At 37.6% G+C, this 20,967-nt stretch overlaps 1 protein-coding gene across 2 annotated transcripts in view; it reads left to right on the top strand.

Annotated features, from left to right (window-relative positions):
* Nucleotides 1–2,409: 2,409 nt before the first annotated feature.
* HSPA4L (heat shock protein family A (Hsp70) member 4 like) overlaps nucleotides 2,410–20,967 on the top strand; it is a 50,157-nt gene continuing 31,599 nt past the window's right edge. Inside the window, exons 1-4 of one of the 2 annotated variants that reach the window (XM_068989836.1) lie at nucleotides 2,410–2,531; nucleotides 13,607–13,664; nucleotides 15,510–15,650; nucleotides 18,327–18,449. In XM_068989836.1, the coding sequence (XP_068845937.1) occupies nucleotides 2,425–2,531; nucleotides 13,607–13,664; nucleotides 15,510–15,650; nucleotides 18,327–18,449 (429 nt within the window). In that variant the 5' untranslated portion in view covers nucleotides 2,410–2,424. The remainder of the gene's footprint in view (nucleotides 2,532–13,606; nucleotides 13,665–15,509; nucleotides 15,651–18,326; nucleotides 18,450–20,967) is intronic. The other variant, XM_068989835.1, reaches the window with a different exon arrangement.

Raw genomic sequence — 20,967 nt, 5'->3', positions numbered from 1 at the left:
ACAATAACAACAGTCTCATAGTTACATGTATCTTCTTCATTTTAACAGGTTTTAAACCTAGGGCTTGGTAGTTAAGTAACTTGCTAGAGGTCCTACCACTAGTAAGTTAGACCCAGCTGGAACCACAACCCAGTTCTTGTGACCCACCAAACCTGTCATACTTTCAGACAGGAGGTGTTCTTAATTCCTCCCAGAAATGGTAAAGAATGTAATAATAGTAATCTCTTGCGCCTGACCCCAGTTGTTTCATTTTTACTCTGATCTTTTAAGTGTTTTTTAATAGGAAAATTATTCTCACACTCTCAAGTTGTACAGAGAGTAATGGAGAACTAAATGGTCCTAGGAGAATTTCAGGATATTCTAGAATAAATAGACGGTGGCAGGCCTAACAGGACGGGGGCTACAAGGGGAACTGAGAATGGGTACAAGCCGGGGACCGCCCAGCAGCACTGGGGCCCTGGTTCTGTTAGCAGCAGCACCCAATCCCTGCCCTGCTCACGCACTGCCTGCTGGGAGACGCGGCCGCGACACCTGCCGCAGAGGACAGAGGATGGCGTCGTCGTCGGGAGTTACCATGTTTCCTGTGTGCTTGTGAGATGGAAGAGAGATCTAATTCTTTAATGAAGACAGACCGGAGCCAAAACATTGCTTAACATTACAGTACATCACAGTTTCCTCAGTACCGCCCTTGAAAATGGATTTCATGTTCCTCATAGCAACAGCAGCAGGAGCTATAGCCACCCTTGCTGCTGCTACTATTGCAGCACTGGTTGTGGTAAAAAGCCTCAGTTCTTTTAAGAAGTGGACAAATAAGGACAATGAGCCTATGAAAAAACCTCGTAAAAAAGTCTTTCTCATGATACCAATAAACGGGAAACAGGAAACACATGAAGAATCAAGGAAGAAGCAACAGGAATCACACAAGGAATTGGGCAAGAAAGAAAAGGAAATCCCGGGAGAATTGAATGACAGGGAACAGAGCTATGAAGAACCGAATGACGAGGAATGGGAAACCGACGAAGAACTGAACGACGACCAACAGGACCACAAGGAACCAAATGACAAGGAACAGGAAACCCACAAAGAACTGAACAAGAAGGAAGAAGAAACTCAGGAAGAACTGAATGAGAAGGAACAGGGCAGCCGAACTTTGTAAGTGTAAACTATAACGGTTAAATTTCAGACACCGCCACTTATCCTGATCAAAGGAAAAAAGCCATTTGAACCACTGGAGGCTGCTTCTCTGGGGACCAAAGGGTGGCGGCTATGCACAGGCTTGCCTGGTGTCACAGGACACACAGACTTAATGTTGCTGTCCTGTAAAACTGGTTTTCAGAGGTAAGGGTTAGTGGAGGAGGCTGCTCCTTTTAGGATAAAGTGAGGGAAGTTACACCAAGGGAGCTGCAGGTGTGTTGTTTCTTGACATGTTTGTTTTTTGGTGTTTCAAGCCCTTGTTAGGTAGGCAAGGGGGAAACAGTTCAGTCGACTTTCACACAAGATAGGACCCTTTTCCCTCGGGATCCGCGCGTCCCTGGGGAAGAGACGAGGCGAGGCCACCGGCGGCCGCACAATAGGCGCCACCTCACAGAGCTGGGCGCGGCGGGCGGGCGGCGGGGCCGCGCGGCGGGACTGAAAGCGCGCTGGCTGGCTGCACATGGGCCCCTCGGGGCGGCGAGGCCGTCGGGTGGGTGCTGGAGTTGCGGGCAGGCCTCTCCGAGGGAAAGACGGAGGCGGCAGCACCGGGCCAGCAACCGCCAGGCTGCGCGCCCGACGCCGGGCAGGCCTGGGCAGTGCCTTGCCGCTGCAGCAGGCCGGGCCCCAGTTGCCAAAACAACCCAAAGGGGTTCTTCCAAACACGTGGGCAAACCGCTGGCCGGGCCAGAGCTAGCACCTCGTCCAGCCGCAGTGCGCCCCGCAGCCGCGCGGTGGCGAGCCAACCGGCTCCGCTTCCCCTCCTCCTCTCCTGCCTGATCCTCCCGACTCCCCCTTCTCCCTCCCACTCCTGCCGGCTCAGCCGCCTCCATTTTCCAGATCTTTCTCGAACCCGCAGCTCCTCGGGCAGCCGTTGCCCGAGCGCTGACGGAAGCGGCCGAAGTCGGGGCCAGGAGCAGCCTCGGGCACGAAGGGGCAGCTCGCGCGCCGCCCCGGCGGCGGAGCGCGCAGGCGCAGACCCCAATAACTGCCGGTTGGAGGCTCCCGAACCGCAGTGGAGAGAGACCTGGGCGGCGGAGGCTGCGGCGCGGGTGGCTTTCCCCTCCTCCAAGGTTCCCCGACGCGCTGCCCTAGATTTAATGCGCAGCCATTTGGGGTCATCTCTCCTTTGCTTCTCGTAGGAGTCGTAGTTCCAGGAGCAACAGCCCAGAAGACGACGCGGTCCCCGTACCGAGGGCTTCTGCACCATCACCCCTACCATTAGGCGGCGGGATGTCTGTGGTCGGTATTGACCTCGGCTTTCTCAACTGCTACATCGCAGTAGCGAGGAGCGGCGGCATCGAAACCATCGCCAATGAGTACAGCGACAGGTGTACCCCGTAAGTGCCCGGTCTGGTGGTAATCCTGGGAAACGTTTCCTCCCGACCCTCACATTTGTCCCGCCTGCTGGTTTCTTCTGATGAGCCGAACTCTGAGATGACAGGTGCAGCCCATCAATTGCAGTCCGCGGGGTGGCGGGCCCAGGTGGGAGTCGGACTTTCTCGCTCCGCAAAGCTGCTTTTCCTTCAAGGACAAGGGACTTAACTCGTATACTTGGCGCATCTGTGTACCCACGCACCGCCCCCCCCCCCACCGTCTCCCTACCCCCTAGTCCCCGCGCGCGCCCACCACCACGCCTCGGTCCCCCGGCGTCCCTGCTTTAGTTTTCAGGAAGAGGATTGGTGCGGGACCACCACGACATTCTGAACATTAGAGAAAGATCTTTAGTTCCCCCCTCGCCTGGCTTGTTTGGGATTATTGGCCGAGGGCGGGCATCCGCGCTCGCTCAGTAAAAAAATTCTTTATTGTTTCTCCCCTTCCTCCTTTGCCTATCTGTCAACGCGACAGCTTTCTCTCAGAAAAGTAAGAAATGAAAGCTTAGAATGCAAATGTCAGAATATGAGTTGCAGGTTCATCTGGCCCAGAAAGCCTTCTTTTGTTTGTTTTTTAAAAGAAGGGATTTTACCTCAGTGTCCTTGAAAATTGGGGGTAATCGGACGGGTTTCCAGGGGCGTGGGTTAGTGATGTATTAATAGGGAGAGAATCAGGAATAGGAGTCGTTGGCCACGTGTCGGTAATGTTCATCCATTAAAGGAAAGTAGTGGAGGTGGAACCTATCGAAAGCATATTTCTACAGAATGAATTGTTGGAGAGGCAGAGGCATCTGTCCTGTATAAACATGATTGTGAAGTGATTCTATTATGAACACTTGATGAAAGAATTAGAAGGAGTGGCATTATGTCATGGAAACATGTATCCACATGTTTCATTGTTTCTGTGGTCTGGGAAGTTAGCAAATAATATAATTAAGTAAGACAGGGATATGAAAAACTAGCTTCTTAGTGTAGATTCCTGTTACCGGTAATTTTATAAGGTAACTAACTGCCAATGTCTTATTTTCTATGGTTAAGCAACCAAACGTTGATTTGACCCTTCTGAATGGTCCAAAATATAATACTTTAAACATAAGACTAATCTTGTCCAAGATCAGTGTTAAGCTAAGGCTTTAAATAAGTATATTGCTAATCTTTTATGAATAAATAATGTCAAGGAGGTTTTGGCAATAGTTTACTTGGAGCAGTTTGTGCTTTGGTTTCTTTTAAAGAATATTCTAGAAGGTTTATACCACCTTTTTCTAGATGTATGCATTATATTTCTTTTGCTGAAATTCCTGTATACTTACAGTCTCAGATGTGAGCATAGGTCAGTTAATGTTCCTAGTACTGTTAGAACTCTTGCTTCTTTTTACATCTTTCTCTGGCTTTATGCACAATGAGACAGTGAAGCGTAAATTGTGAACTATTGATGACTTCATCTCTACAGCGTTTTAAGTCACAGCAGATATGGGTTTCTGCCAGAAAAGGACTAGGAAATTCCACTCTGCTCTTTCATCAGAGTAAAGGTTAATGGAGGCAGTTTTTGGCTTCAGGAACTTAGCCTATAGAGAAAAAATGAGAGGTCGGATGGATGTTCCCCTTATCTTTAAAGCCTTTTCCTAAAAGATCAGAAACGAGAACTGTAAAACAGATACTGCATTTCCAGGCTCAAAAGTCTTATTAGTGGTTCCATGACTCTAAATTTAGAGAGCCTGGCCACACTTTCGAAGAGAGTTCTTTAGAAATTAGGCTGCTCATTTAAGTCTTCTAAAGTCTCTGTTAATATTCTTAAGCACATTGGCAAATTCTGTGTGGCTGAGGTTATCTTTCTGATTTGTATGTAAGAGAGTCATTTCTAATATCTAGATTTAATGAGGCTAAACCAAAGTAGAACGTTCTAAAAGTGGAAGGATTGTATTCCTAGCTTGTGTCAGCAACTTTGCCCTTCTTTCTGGAGTTGCATACTGTCATGTATTTCAGAGTATACCTTTTATTGTTGTTGAACTAGTACTTCATTGTAATTTGGTGCTGTTAGAGTGTGTATTTACTTTGTGGGGCTTACATGATTGAGTGAAAACATAGCCCTTCCTGATTCCTAAATGTTTATTCATTAAATGCCTATCTTGCAAAAAATGTAACTATTGGAGGACCTGAAACTTTTCTAATACACCACAGTATTTAATAATACATATAAACTAGCTTTGCAAAAAGAATTCTTCGTATGTCCTTTTGCTAACATCAGTGTAATAGGACAAAGGCATTGCTAAGATGCAAATACATTTTAAAAAGATCGTGTGGGAAAAAAAGTAGAAAAAGTTTGATTTAGTTGGTTTCAGCATCCACACTTTTTCACATTTCATTCTTTAATATACATAATTATGTATGCATGGGAGAATCCTATGTATAACCAAGGACAATTTAATAAAAAAGATAATTGCTTAAGTTTGGGCCTATAGTGGGAATACAGTCCATGGGATTGCAAAGAGTCAGACACAGCTGAAGCGGCTTAGCACATAGCACCCAATTTCAGTGTTGGTATAATCAAACACAGAATTTCCTTAAATCATCCCTTATTGGTATTCAGGTTGTTTATATTTTCTTTTTATAAGCAGTGCTGTGATAACTATCTTTGTAACTAAATTTTTGACCCTTAATTCCTTCAAGTAAGTTTGTAGAATTAGAATTACTGAGTGTGCACATTTTTCAGGCCTTGAATGTTTATATTGTTCAATTAAGTATAGATGTAGGGATTGGAATTTCCATCTCAGACTCGGTTATATCAAAGTGGTTAGTTTTTCACATGGGAAAAGAAAACTGGAGCCAGAAATCCTCATTCAATATCAGATTAAGGCATGTGGTCAGATAAAACATCAGTTCAGTCACTCAGTTGTGTCTTGACTCTGCGACGCCATGGACTGCAACACATCAGGCTTCCCTGTCCATCACCAACTCCTGGAGCTTGCCTCAAACTCATGTCCAGTGAGTTGGTGATGCCATCCAACCATCTCATCCTCTGTCGTCCCCTTCTCCTCCTGCCTTCAATCTTTCGCAGCATCAGGTGGCCAAAGAGCTTCAGCATCAGTCCTTCCAATGAATATTCAGTACTGATCTTTAGGATGGACTGGTTGAATCTCCTTGCTGTCCAGAGGACTCTGATGCAGTCTTCTCCAACACCATAGTTTAAAAGCATCAATTCTTCAGTGTTCAGCTTTCTTTATGGTCCAACTCTCACAGCTAAAACATGCTCCCTGCATTTTAAATTGATATTTAGTGATGATTTCTGTGGGCTTAGCATTGTTTGCACTGGCATATGTATCACATCAATTCTATGAGTTTGATAATACTAGCTATCTTTTTTCATAAGAAGCCTTAAGCAAAGTTAAATATCTTGGCCAAGAAATAGCAGTGAAATGGATTTAGTTTCAGGCTTCTTTGACCCCAGAACCCCAGTGTCCTTACATTATCTGTTGGCATACGGATGGTATCTACATATTGGGTAATGGGCTGTATTGGGACAAATTATCTGTCTGGGCGTTTACTGTATAGAGAAGCATCGTTAATCAGAAAAGTCATCTGTTACTGTCTAGTTTCTAATAAATATTATCTTGTTTTAAAATATTATTTTAGTATGCTTTTAAGTTATTTTAAGAACATGTAAAAATTTTGTTTCAATTTAGAAGTTGATATAAAAGTAGGTACACAAAATGTTAGTGCAAACCTATGGAGGAAAGCAGTGTGGAAAGACTATAAACTGTTAATAGTGAATATTTCTTGGAAGTAGATTATGGAAGTGTGCTCTTAATACATAGTCTGTAATGTTTTGAACTTTTATGAACTTACTTTACAATAAAGAAAATGGATCTTTTAATCAAACTTATTTCAAGACATTTTTGTTAGATGTATATATTTGTTTTACTATTAAAATTCTGCAGGATCCAGCTTAGCAGACTGAACAGTTCTCTGGTTTTCTGTCCTTATCAACATATGTATAATCTGAAAATATGGGAAAATATTATTTATACACCACATCTCAGATATGTGAGATGTCCTATTCAATGAACAAAAGTAGAAATCACTTACCTTGAAGTACTGAAAATAAAAAATTTTTCTACACGGAAAATGAGAAACTCCAGACATTAATAGTGACTTGCTGGGTAGGAGGACTTTTTAATGGTAATAGCAGTTCAGGTTAGGAGAAAATTTTCACATTTTTAAAATTATTTATTCTTTGTACCATATGAAATGGTTTTATTTGTATGTTTTACTATGAGATTACATTAATTTTAATTTAAAGTATTTTAAATAATGAAGAATTACATAAAGTATATCTCCTCTGCCTCTTCCCAACTACCTCCTAAACTTTAATATGTGTGTTTCTATACATAGTGAGTATGTGTTAAACTGGGATTTTTTTTTTAGCAAAAGTAGAGTTACGTTTATATACATTCTGCAGTTGGCTGTTTCAAAATATAATGTGAACATTTCAAATTTGCTCTTATGACTCTACATTATTCTTCTTAATGTATGTACAGTATTCCTTTTATCTATACATGTCAATTAGTGTGTGTTGCAAAGTATTTTGCTGTTGACAAACAAAAATTCAGTGAAATTTTTTTAAAATGAAATTGTGCCTAGATGAGTGGATGGGCAGACGTCCCACACTTTAGCATGGCCAAAGCTAGTACTATAAAATCTTTTAGTATGAATATTATCCACAAAACAAAATGAATCTCTAGTCATTGCCTTGAATTTGTAGCTGAAAAATTCTGAAAAAATTCTAGAAGGCAGGAATGATAGGTGCAAATTACATAATATACGTTGAGTTTAAGATGTTTAACATGCCTTTTAGTATGTGGTTAGTATGTGATTGGGTTTCCCTGATAGCTCAATTGGTAAGGAATCTGCCTGCAGTGCAGAAGACCCCGATTCAATTCGTGGGCCAGGAAGATCTGCTGGAGAAAGGGATAGGCTACCCACTCCAGTATTCTTGGGCTTCCCTTGTGGTTCAGCTGGTAAAGAATCTGTTTGCAATGTGGGAGACCTGGGTTCAATCCCTGGGTTGGGAGGATCCCCTGGAGAAGGGAAAGGATACCCACTCCAGTATTCTGGCCTGGAGAATTCCATGGACTTTATAGTCCATGAGATCACAAAGAGTCAGACACAACTGACCGACTTTCACTTCACTTAGTGTGTGGTCATTATAATACAAATTAATGATCATAGGTATGTTCTAATTAAATTTTACTTACAAAAATAGGTGGTAAGTGGTAATTTGCAAATATTTGTTCTAGGCAGTCATAATAAAAATGACAAAATTGTCTTTGAACTGATAAATTTTGAAAAGATAATCAGTTTTCAAAATACTGTATCTAATAATTAAACAGCATGTCTAATTTAAAGTACCTAATCAGCTTTTTAAATAAAAATTAAATCAGCTATGTAAATGTGTGTATGATTTTTGTAGGGGCTTTCCAGGTGGGACAGTGGTATAGAATCTGCCTGCCAGTGCAGGAAACGTGGGTTCAATCCCTGGGTCGGGAACATATCCTGGAGTAGGAAATGGCAACCCATTCCAGTATTCTTGCCTGGGAAACCCCGTGGACAGAGATGTCCAGAAGGCTGCAATCAGTGGGGTCGCAGTGGGACACAACTGAGCACACACACACGTGCAGCAGATTTCTGTTAATGGTTTTAAGTTAAGAACAAATTTAATTTGGGAGTTACACTTATTAGAAGCATTTGGAGACTACTAAAGGAATTTTTGTTTTTATATGTTAAAATAATTTATTCATTGTCCATATTGAATATTGGAAAGTTTATATTATTACTAAATCATAGATGTCTAAAATTTTGTATTTCTAAGCATTAGTCGCTCAGTCATATCGGACTCTTTGAGACCCCAGGGACTGTAGACCACCAAGCTCTTCTGTCCATGGGATTCTGCAGGCAAGAATATTGGAGTGAGTTCCTGTTTCCTAGTCTAATATTTCTAAGTAGCAAACTAAAAAAAATGGTAACAGTCATTCCCTTACTTTTTTTCCAGATAGTTAAGTTTGAGAAATAATAAGCACATGTTTCTACTGTCAAAGTCTCAAATCCTTAATTTGTTTAGAGGCATTGAAATAGAAAAGAATGTTTTCCTCAGATTATTTGAACCGCTAAGGGATTACTTTGTACAGAATACTAGTTGGGAAATGATGCAGTGGTTTTCAACTGGAGATTTTGTACCCTAGGGCGCATCTGACAATGAAGATACTTGCAGTTGTCCCATGGGGAGAGGGAACGGAAGAGAGCTAATGATATCTAGCAGGTAGAGGCCAGAGATGCTTCTAAAATCCTACAGGGCACAAAATTGCCCCAGTCCCTCAATAAATTAGCCCCAAATGTCTGTATTACCAAGACTGAGAAATCCTGCTCTATAGACATCTTGGCAACTATAGTTGAAAGGAGTTCCTCAGCGGTTGACAGTTTGATTCAGAGCCAAATTGGCCATGTAAGGAGCAAACCCTTTATTTAAACCAATTGATTGTCCTCTTATATCATTAATTCAGCTATTATATTTCTTTGCATCTACTCAGTGATAGCAGAAGAGACTATAAATAGTAATTGTGATCTTATGGAACTGGCAAGGGAAAGCAGAAATTTCTAAAAACAGAGCTATTTTAAAGTGTCAATGATAGGATCAAGAGGTTTTGATTCCTTAGTGGAGATTTACAAAGAAGCAAACAAGTCTAGAGTGTTGACCTCTTAGGTGAGAAGTTTGATGGTCTGTTGGCAGTGTGTGTTTTCTCCAACATAACCATGCTTGGCTTTATAAGAGAGACAGTTAATTTTAGATTTTAGGGGAAAATACAAATACAACTTTCTTAAGTAACATCCTGTCTTTTGATTTTTATGCCCCTCCTCTACTAAAAGTTGTACAGAACATTTAGAAGTTCTACTTATTTGTTTAATTTTGTGGCATTCTTTGAGAGTCTATGACTACTGTCACAATGGCAACATCAGCCTAAATATAATGGGTTTAAGCTGCATTGTAGACTCTTTTTTTTTTCTTTTAGGTATAAAATGGATTTTCTAAATCGTAGTTGAAATAATCTATAGAAAGTGTAATTGGATTTTGTGATAGTTGGATAAACTGTTGAATATCCTTTTCTAGAAAAACTTTTGTGTCAACCTAATATATAGTATGTCTGTTTGCCTTGGTATTACTGAAAGGTAAAATTTTGAAAGAGAATGGGTATTTAAATTACTTTGATTTTTCTGAAAATCCTTGACAGATATTTATTTAATGGCTGTGCTATAGAATCTTGGGGGAAAAAAAATTTGAGGGAATTTGAAGACCTTTAGTATGTGAGAAGGACCTTTAGCTGGAGAAGGAAATGGCAACCCACTTTATTATTCTTGCTTAGAGAATGCCATGGACAGAGGAGTCATGGGCAACAGTTGGTGGGGTTGCAGGGAGTCATATATGACTAAAGCAACTTAGCATGCATGCAGTATGTGAGGAGAGTTTTCTCTATCGAAACTGGGTATTTTCAAGTTATAACGTTAAATTTTTGAACTTTACAAGTTGTCTGCTTTTAACCTAAAGAGAATGTCTGATAACTGTAGCTTTCTTCATGAAAAGATATAGGCATAAAACATATTTCAGTGAAATACAACCCCGAATACAGCAAATACAGTGAATACAACAATAAATGATAGTTGAATAAGTCTTACTTGGATCTAAGAGTTTTAACAGAAGTTTAACTCTTGAGAATCAACCTAAGATTTTCTGTACATTAATGATAGCCTTGTACTGAAAAATTAAAAGTTTTTCAAAGTGTATCCAGATAATGGAGTTGACAGCAAAATGGGTCTCAACTCCCAAAATAAAGCTGGCCAAGAGATGGCAAGTCCATATTTCTCTGAGTTTAGAATGGAATGCCAACCATCTTCATGGATTTCTGTATCAGGCATGCAAAGTCTACTCTGGCAGAGACTATGTTGAATCAAGGAATTATTTGCAAGAGAAATGAAGGTGTCACCTGAACCACTGATTCTTAATATATCCTATTTACCTATTTTTACCAGATCACAATTAAAGAAAAGTAACTTCTATTCTGTCATATATCAGTTCATCACATTTAACGTTTAGTTCTAAATAAATACCTCCTTGGATATATCAAAGGCACTTCAGTCTCAACATAGCCAAAATAGAACTGGTGATGGTCCATCCCCAAACAGGTCCCTCTTACAGCATTTTCTGCCTTATTGCATGGCACAGCTATTTACCCTCCAATGCAAACTGGAAACCTGTATGTTGTTATTGTTACTTACCTCTTCCTATTACCTATTCCAGCACTGTTCAGTAAAAATAAATATATGTGAGCCACATAATTTAAAATATTCTAATAGTTCTAATACTGCAATACTCCAGGCCTGTCTGTCCATCACCTGGAGTTTACTCAAACTCATGTCCATTGAGTTGGTGATGTCATCCAACCATCTCATCCTCTGTCATCCCCTTCTCCTGCCTTCAATCTTTCCCAGCATCAGGGTCTCTTCAAATGAGTCAGTTTTTCACATCACGTGGCTAAAATATTCTAATATTCTAATAAAAATACAAAATAATTTTAATATACTTGATTTAACTCAGTATATTCAGAATCTTATTTCAGCATGTAGTCAGTGTTTTTAAATTAATAAGATATTGTTTCATACTTTAAGTACATCTCAATTCAGACTAGCCGCACTGGGCCCCCAGTGGTATAGTCAGTTAGCACGTGTTACTTATACAGACTAGCTGCATTTCATGTGCGTAATAGCCATGTGTGTCTGGTGGCTGCCTGTTGCACTCTGAAGATCTAGTTCATCACCAAGTCCTTTGAGTTTTAGCTCCTAAAATCTCTTAATTCCTTTTCCTTTTATCTCAGCTGCCACTGTCCTTAATACTGAAGTTACAGGGTAGAGCAGCTACAAAGCAAACTATGGCTGTTTATTGGCTGTTGGGGAAACAGGACACAATTGCAGGGTTTTTAGCAGAGGACTTTCTGTCTTAAAAGGATCACTCAGGCTGTTATATTGAGAATAGACGGTATACCTATATACTGGTAATGTCCTTTTCCATAAAACCCTACATATTAAAATGCTTTCTTTCAAGTTTTAATTAAGAAATCACATCTTCTACTTGCTTTTTCTAAGCTTTATTATCTACAAGTGATTATTTTCTTTTTTTGCTAGTGTATGTTGATTTTCTTGATAGACTAAATTCTCCAAGCACATCGGATTGTAGCTAGTATAAACACAATGCCTGTAAGTATTTGTTGATTGAATGAATTACAACTGAATTACAACCTGTAATTAACATTGAAACCATGGAAACATTATCTTGAATCACAGCATGAAATGGTTTTTTGATAAAAATGGTACTCTACACATTTATAAGCAGAATACATTTAAATGCAGTAATAAAAACAACATATTGTTCATTTACCTATCAGTTCAGTTCAGTTGCTCAGTCATGTCCAACTCTTTGCGACCCTGTGGACTGCAATACTCCAGGCCTGTCTGTCCATCACCTGGAGTTTACTCAAACTCATGTCCGTTGAGTTGGTGATGTCATCCAACCATCTCATCCTCTGTCATCCCCTTCTCCTGCCTTCAATCTTTCCCAGCATCAGGGTCTCTTCAAATGAGTCAGTTTTTCACATCACGTGGCTAAAATATTCCAATGAATAGTCAGGATTGATTCCCTTTAGAATGGACTGGTTGGATCTCCTTGCAGTCCAAGGGACCCTCAAGAGTCTTCTCCAACACCACAGTTCAAAAGCATCAATTCTTTGGTGCTCAGTTTTCTTTATAGTCCAACTCTCACATCCATACATGACTACTGGAAAAACCATAGCCTTGACAAAGATGGACCCTTGTTGGCAACGCAATGTCTCTGCTTTTTAACATGCTGTCTGTGTTGGTCATAACTTTTCTTCCAAGGAGCAAGCAGACTCTTTTAATTTCATGGCTGCAGTCACCATCTGCAGTGATTTTGGAGCCCCAAAAATAAAGTCTGACACTGTTTCCACTGTTTCCCCATCTATTGCCCATGAAGTGATGGGACCAGATGCCATGATCTTAGTTTTCTGAATGTTGAGCTTTAAGCCAACTTTTTCACTCTCTTTCACTTTCAACAAGAGGCTCTTTAGTTCTTTGTTTTCTGCCATAAGGGTGGTGTCATCTGCATATCTGAGGTTATTGATATTTCTCCCAGCAGTCTTGATTCCAGCTTGTGCTTCATCCACCCCAGAGTTTCTCATGATGTACTTTGCATATAAATTAAATAAGGGGGTGACAATATACAGCCTTGACATACTCCTTTTCCTATTTGGAACCAGTCTGTTGTTCCATGTCCAGTTCTAACTGTTGCTTCCTGACCTGCATACAGATTTCTCAAGAGGCAGGTCAGGCGATCTGGTATTCCATCTCTCTTTAAGAATTTTCCACACAGTCAAAGGCTCTGGCATAGTCAATAAAGCAGATGTTTTCCTGGAACTCTCTTGCTTTTTCAATGATCCAGTTGTTGGCAATTTGATCTCTGGTTCCAGAGATCATTTACCTATAGTCACTCACTAAATCTTCACACACCTCTCTAAGTAGGTATTATTATCAACACTGTCTTCAGCTGGGAAGCTGAGGCAAATAATGGTTAGGTAATTCCTACAAGATTATTCGGCTGTTAAGTGGCAGATCCAGGATTTAGATCCAAGTCATAGACTTACTGAAATTTTTGAAAAGTAATTTGGGGACCAATAAAATAATTTGGGGACCAATATAGTGTTGCCAACTATTAGCACATTTTTTTAAATTCTAGCATTTATTCTGACAACTATTCTATTACTTAGGAAAGTTTAAAAATATGTAAAATTTTGATTTCAATAACCTATGTTTTGAATACTACATGATTATATTCATCCTTAAATTCATTTTTGTATAAAGAGAAGCACAGTAGTAGTACATTAATATAAAAATACCTTGGAAACACTTTTTCTTTTTTCTCTGTTCAGAGCATGTATATCTTTGGGATCAAGAACACGAGCCATTGGAAATGCAGCTAAGAGCCAGGTGAGTTGTTAATGTAGATGTTTTGACTTACAGGAAGAATTAACTTCATAATGGCAGCTAAGCTCCCAGTTTATATAATTAAAAGTGAAAAAAGAGAATAAAGAAGTTGACAGATCCTAATATCTTTGTATCTTACTAAATATATTTTGCTTTGGATTGTAAAGTATTTCTTGAATTTTATTTTTTTAAAAATCTTAGCTGTGAGGTTAGATTATGCTGTCAAATGGCGTCAGGTTTTCCCTGTATGGTCACTTTTAATGAGGGATATGCTATCTAGAATACATACTTCTACAACAAGTGAATGATGTCTTTGTTAAAGAAGGTGGAAAAAAATTGGAGAAACTGGTTTTCAGAATTAATTCTCTGTGGCTGCCACTTTACATGGAATCTGTTTAAGTATTCATATTTTTAGGCTTCTGAAATCCTTTTGCATAAAACATTCATTTTAACATTCCATGCTACAGGTTCATTTTTCTTAGACTTTGTTTATTGCCATGAACCAAATGCCCTTAACCGTTAATTTTTACATTTTAATATATACCTGAGTCTTTTCTTTATTACAAAATGACTGTTTAATGGAGCTATATTTTTTTCATGACTTTGTAGACATAATTGACTCATTTATCCAGGAATTGTTAAGATTTTTTAAATCAAATTGTGTTACAATCAGCCTGAGTGTGAATATGTTTTTTTCCTCCTTTTCCATTTTCATACTGCACATAACCAAATGTTTGTGCCAAAATGACCTCTTCACTAAAGGTTACTTATCGTATTCTGGCTGATTTAAGGTATCATAGGGCTTAGAGTCTCTGAAGGAAGCAAACTATAAGTTATTTTTCCTAAAAAGCTACAGCAATCAACATAGTAATTCAGCATCCCTGTAGTTTTCATCTTATAATTAAAGGTCACTAAGAGGACAACAACTGGATCTCAGTGATATTCTGTAGTTTGAACTACATGTTCTAAATAAAGAAAAAATTACTTTGCCAAAATATAAGCTATTTACAAATGAAGACACATTAACTTAGCATGCTATATGGAAGGATTTTTAATTTACTAGCCTAGGAGAAGTTTTTAGCAGTGGAAGCAATGTAGTAATACATGGTAAAGTTCACGAAGATATTTAGTGTAAAAGAAAAACAGGGTGATAAAAGACATAGTGTAAATATTAATAAAAACACAGATGAAAGTGGAAAGAAATAAAAAATACTAATTCATTAGCCTGAAAGTCTTGAAGAAAGCCAAATAAATGAGTTGTAAATAGATTTTCATTGTATTTGAGAAGTTTTGAAGTTTTGTTCTTTTTAAAAGACAGTTAATTTTGTTTTTAACATTCCAAGGGTAGGAGATAGTGGTTTTTTATCAGTTTGTTCAGTTGCTCTGTTGTGTCTGACTCTTTGTGACCCCTTGGACTGCAGCACGCCAGGTTTCCCTGTCCTTATTTGTCTCCTGGAGTTTGCTCAAGCGCATGTCCATTGAGTAGATGCCATCCAACCTGCTCATCCTCTGTCGCCCCCTTCTCCTCCTGCCCTCAGTCTTTCCTAGCATTGGCGTCTTTTCCAGTGAATTGGCTCTTCAAATCAGCTGGCTAAAGTATCGGAGCTTCAGCTTTAGCATCAGTCCTTCCAATTAATATTCGGGGTTGATTTCCTTTACGATTGACTGGTTGGATATCCTTGCTGTCCAAGGGGACCTCTATCAATTAGAAACCAAAAAAATTAAATGATAGTGTGTAATTCTGAACTTATACAGATGTATAGGATAAGGAGACTTGGTGATTCTTAAATACTAGCGTAGTTTACTTTGCATTAATTCAGTAATTATAAAAATGTTTACTGCCAACAGATAGTCACGAATGTAAGAAATACAATTCACGGTTTCAAAAAACTTCATGGGCGATCTTTTGATGATCCTATTGTGCAAACTGAAAGGATCAGGCTTCCCTATGAGCTGCAGAAGATGCCGAATGGAAGTGCAGGGGTTAAGGTAAGTTTATATTCCCGGAATGCAAGCATTTGTTCAAATTAAAGAAACCAAATGCAGTAATATTGCTTATTTTTAAATACTTTAAAAAAATTTAACTTATTTTCCTTTAGGTGAAATACATGCATACCAAGAAACAGGCAGTTTTTGTAGTGTGCTTTAGTGAATGCACAAAGAAAATCTTATTTAGAATAATAATCTTTTTAATCCAAATACTTTTATTGTCAAGAAAAAGGTATTATTATTTGGAGAACTTTCAGAGGTGAACCATTTTTAAGGGACAAAGGCAGAGGCATATGTGATTTAGAAAAATAGGCCCAAAAGTATATTAACTGCTATAATGAGTTTGCTCTAATTTAGAAGAATCTTGTATTAGGAATATTAAAGCAAACTCTTCTTCCAAGTAAGAGATGGATTCTAGGTTTTTAGTTCTATATCCTGAGAGAGTTGTAGATTGGTTAACAAAAACTAACAGAATACCCCAAAACAGATAGATTATATGACTTAGCAGTTCTACTATTAGGTATGTGTACATAAGAGAATTGAACCACTTGTGCATACAAAAATTTGTACACTAATGTTCATAATAACATTATTTATAATAGCCAAGAAGTGGGAACAAACCAAGTGTCCACCAGCTGATGAGTATATGAACAAAATGTTGTATAGTTATCCAGTGGCATGTATTATTTGGCCATAAAAAGACAGTATCTGGAAAACATGCTAACTGGGGGGAAAGAAACAAATATAAAAGGCTACGTATTTTGTGATTTCATTTGTGTGGCTCTCCAGAATCAATGCAAATCAGTAGACACAGAAAATAGACTTATGGATGTTAGGAATTAAGGGTATCTCTACTTCTTAATTGTTAGGAATGGGTATCTCTACTTCTGCTGCTACTAATGGGACACTCTTTTTAAAATGATGAAAATGTACTACAGTTAGTGGTAATCAGTATACAAGTTTGAACACACTAAAACCACTTAATTGTACACTTCAGAAGAATAAACTTTATGCAATAAGATTTATATCTTAGAGCTAAAAATTTTAATAGCTGATTTTCAAATTTATACATATGTTTTAAGGTGCACATATTTCCATGTTTAGAAGAGGATTCTGACTACAGGATGGATGATGAATTGTAGAAAGGAGACATGAGACTTAACAATAGTTCAAAAAAAAGACACGATAAGAGATTAAGGACAAATTGAAAATTAGGAAGTCATATTTTAGGTGAAATTTGTGGATCAAGACATGCTGAGTAGGAAGCTGATGGGTTATGATAGCAATAAATGTAATAAAGAGTAATGTTCATGTGTCCTTTAGATATGTTAACTTCCAGTTAATGACTATGTGGAACAGTTTTATTCTAAACTACTAAAGTGTTTTATTCTTTAAAAAGAAAATTAAAAATTATGCTTTGTGAGTAATTTGATTAAAAACAAAATAATTTTTACAGAAAGTCAAAACCTAATTTTTAAGTGATAGAATTTTTATGCAGTTATAGTGAGTGTATGTAAGCTAGTTGAAGAGGCTTTGAAAACATCAATCAACCATGCGTTGAACTAAGTTTCTTCATCCTTTGAAGATCTTTAGCATTCAGTGCCTCAAGCAGTTTATCCATTTATTTTTTCTGACATTTGTTTGAATATGCTTTGATGTTTATTTCATCTAACTTTTATATTCTTCAAAAAAATTCTGTATTGTTTTGCCTCCTATAATCAGACTAAGACACATGGTACTTGATTCATTTTCCCTTATTTTGGTGTGCTTGATTTCTTCTTGTGTTTAAATTTCATATAATTTCATGTAATTCTTGGTTTTAAACTTACCTGTAAATTTATTTGGAAACAAATGGATATCAAGTTTAGGTCTGTTTCATAGTAAATTTTATATCATTATTCATATTTACACAGTTAAATAAATACATTGTACTGCCTGAGAAGTTCTTTAAAGCTCTTCCAAAGTTTAGTGTTTTAGCATAAAATTACTTGCTCTTGGGGATACAGAGATGAAATACCTAGCCTTTTCTTCTGTAAGTTAGTTGTAGTTATTGTATGGTTTCTAAGTTAACTTTCTATTGCTTATAAATATTGTGGTTGTCATTATGAAAGAGTTTGCTTATTTGAATAAAGCATAGTATTCCTCGGTCAAGCACTGTAAAGTTTCATTTTATGTACTTAAATTCAAACTAGTCAAACCTGTGTATGAAATTGTTATTTTTTAAAATTAAAAAATTCCATGTGTGCATCTCTAATGTTTAATTATCCCCTGCGGCCTTGGTAATTATCCCCTGAGGCCTTGGAGTAATGTATATAAAGTTTCCTTATTTAAATAAAAATTTTTTTTGCTGTGTTCTCATTTTCTTTTCACAAAACTATATTACTAACGCTTTCATTTTAAAGAAAGATAATTTGACCTTTTTCCCTTTATTTGTTTACAAGAATAGTAAATGATAAAACTTGCTTTTGTGGGAGATGGGGATCTGGAGCAGGTAAAGACTTGATTTTTTGGTTGTAATACTATGGGTAAATAAAGCACTGGAACTTCACAGAGATGAGATATGATGATACTAGAGCAATATTTTTGGTATGTAAGTTCATTGAGTAAGGACTCTGCCTTTTTCATTAAATACTAGATGAATAAATGACTCATTAAATATTTCCACTTGGGCTTCAGGTGCGATACCTAGAAGAAGAAAGACCTTTTGCAATTGAGCAGGTTACTGGGATGCTATTGGCTAAGCTTAAAGAGACTTCAGAAAATGCTTTGAAGAAACCAGTGGCTGACTGTGTGATTTCAGTAAGTTTTACCTCAGTACTGAACACTCTTGAATCATATTTTCCAGTGTATTAATGTTATATGGAAATGTTTTTCTTCCCTTATCTAGTAAACCTCCAATTGTTTCTTTTATGTTAAAAATTTTTTTCATTTGGTGAAGTTCAGGATTGAGTTTCCCATAAAGTTGTGATAATCAGCTAATCTTTAAAAAAAAAAAAAAAAAAACTAATGTATGTGATTAGTTGGTGATTGCTATACCTGCCACTTACCCTTAAGAATCTTTCTAGGTGGCGCTTAAACATCCCAACTCCAGGGAACCTTAACACTTAACATCAAAGGTTGAAAATGCCCAGCTGGAAATTTGAGATTGTGTATATTCTGTATCCAGAAGAAAAGATCCTTTTTTAAAAATGATAAATTAGATGTATTTAATGTGTATACTTCTATACATATGCATATGTATACAAGTTTTGACATATGAATATACCCGTGAAACATCATCACAGTCAGTATAATAAATATGTTTATCACCCCTCAAAAATCAACTTAAGCTTTAAAGGTAAAAATAGTTTGAATATAAGGTAAAAAACATGGTGCTTTGATATACATGATGAAAATGATCACTATAGTCAAACAAATTAATATATCTATCTCCTATAGTTACCTTTTTTTGTGTTTGTGTGGCAAGAGTACCTGAGATCTACTTTCTTAGCAAATTTCAGCATATAATACAGTATGATTAACTGTAACCATGCTATACATTAGATTTCTAAAAGTTATTCTACATAAATAAAATTTTATACACTTTGACTTCTGATTTCCCCCACTTCCCTATCCCTGATAACTACCATTTTATTCTATCCTATGAATTTGACTTCTTCAGATTCCACATGTAGGTTAGATCATGCAGTATTTTTCAGAAAGAAAAGATCTTTCTTTTAAGGATTCTTAACATTTAATCATTTACCCTGTCTTTTATCTCTTGAGATCCCGCTAGATATTGACAACTAGATTTTAAGTTATATGTTGTCACCTAAATGTGAATATATTCTTAGTACTGTTAAACTTGGCTACAGAAGTTCCCTCACATCATCAGAAGAATAAAATATTATGGCTCTTCAGTGAATTTAGTAATTATGTCAGAAATTAGTATCAGAATATGGCAGTGAATTTCTTGGCCATTATTAACTTTGTAATTAGTGCAATAAGCCCGTGTGAGCTATACAAGGGGAATTTTTTTCTGTTTTATGTACTGTCATATCCCTCATGGCTAAAAAAGCACCTGGTACATAAGTTCCCAGTGAATATTAAGTGAACCATAGCTTATAATATACATTTTTATCAGAAGGATAGTACCAAAATCAGGATATACAGACTTGTCAAAATTCAAGTTCTTTTAGCATTATTATCTATTAAATGAAATTTCTAAATTCAGAAAGCAGTTAACTTGAAATTGGAAGAGCCCCAAGTCATTTTGTACATGAATGTACTCAGTTTTTTATAAATCTGTAGACTAAAGGAGAGTGCTTCTTACTTTGATAATACTAAATATATGTAATCTTAATTATGTTATAAATTATGAGTTTATTTTTAATAGAAACATAACGTAATGTTTTTTGGTGATTTATAAAGAAACAGATGCTCATCGTAAGCCCCCTGCAATATAGTTTCCCCTCCTTTTGGAATATAACCATTGTAAACATTTGGGAGCGTATTCTTCTAGTAGTATATACACACACAAAAATGAAATTACGCTATATGTGCACCCCCTTTTTTTAATGTAATAAAGATACTATTCCATGACAGTTCAGATCGATCTGATTCTAACATCCACATCAGATTTCTTTATGTGGATATAACATATTTACCAATCTCATTTTAACAGACTCTTGGTTGTTAATGTTTCATTATTAAATATAAACAAATATGTATTTTTATAGAAGAGACTCAACATGAGATGGATTTAGATGAACATATTTTTGAAATTCTACAGTATTACTCTATTTTACTAATTGCTTTAAATTTGTGTTCATACTTTAGGTAAAACTTTTGATACAGCAATTGACAACCTTAAAAAAAAAAATAAGGGGGGGGCACTTCCCTGGTGGCTCAGATAGTAAAGAATCTGCCTGCAATGTGGGAGATCTGGGTTCAGTCCCTGTGTTGGGAAGATCCCCTGGAGGAGGGCATGACAACCCACTCCAGTATTCTTGCCTGGAGAATCCCCGTGGTCAGAGGAGCCTGGCAGAGAACAGTCCATGGGGTCACAGAGAATTGGACACAACTGAAGTACTCTTGCCTGGAAAATCCCATGGACGGAGGAGCATGGTAGGCTGCAGTCCATGGGGTCGCGAAGAGTCCGACACGACTGAGCGACTTCACTTTCACTTTTTACTTTCATGCATTGGAGAAGGAAATGGCAACTCACTCCAGTGTTCTTGCCTGGAGAATCCCAGGGACGGGGGAGCCTGGTGGGCTGCTGTCTGTGGGGTCGCACAGAGTCGGACACGACTGAAGCGACTTAGCAGCAGCAGAGCGA

Source organism: Capricornis sumatraensis, chromosome 17, assembly GCF_032405125.1.
Source record: "Capricornis sumatraensis isolate serow.1 chromosome 17, serow.2, whole genome shotgun sequence".
NCBI classification, from domain to species: Eukaryota; Metazoa; Chordata; class Mammalia; order Artiodactyla; family Bovidae; genus Capricornis; species Capricornis sumatraensis.
Note: the sequence above shows the minus strand (reverse complement) of the source record. Positions and strands in the feature narration are given on the sequence as shown.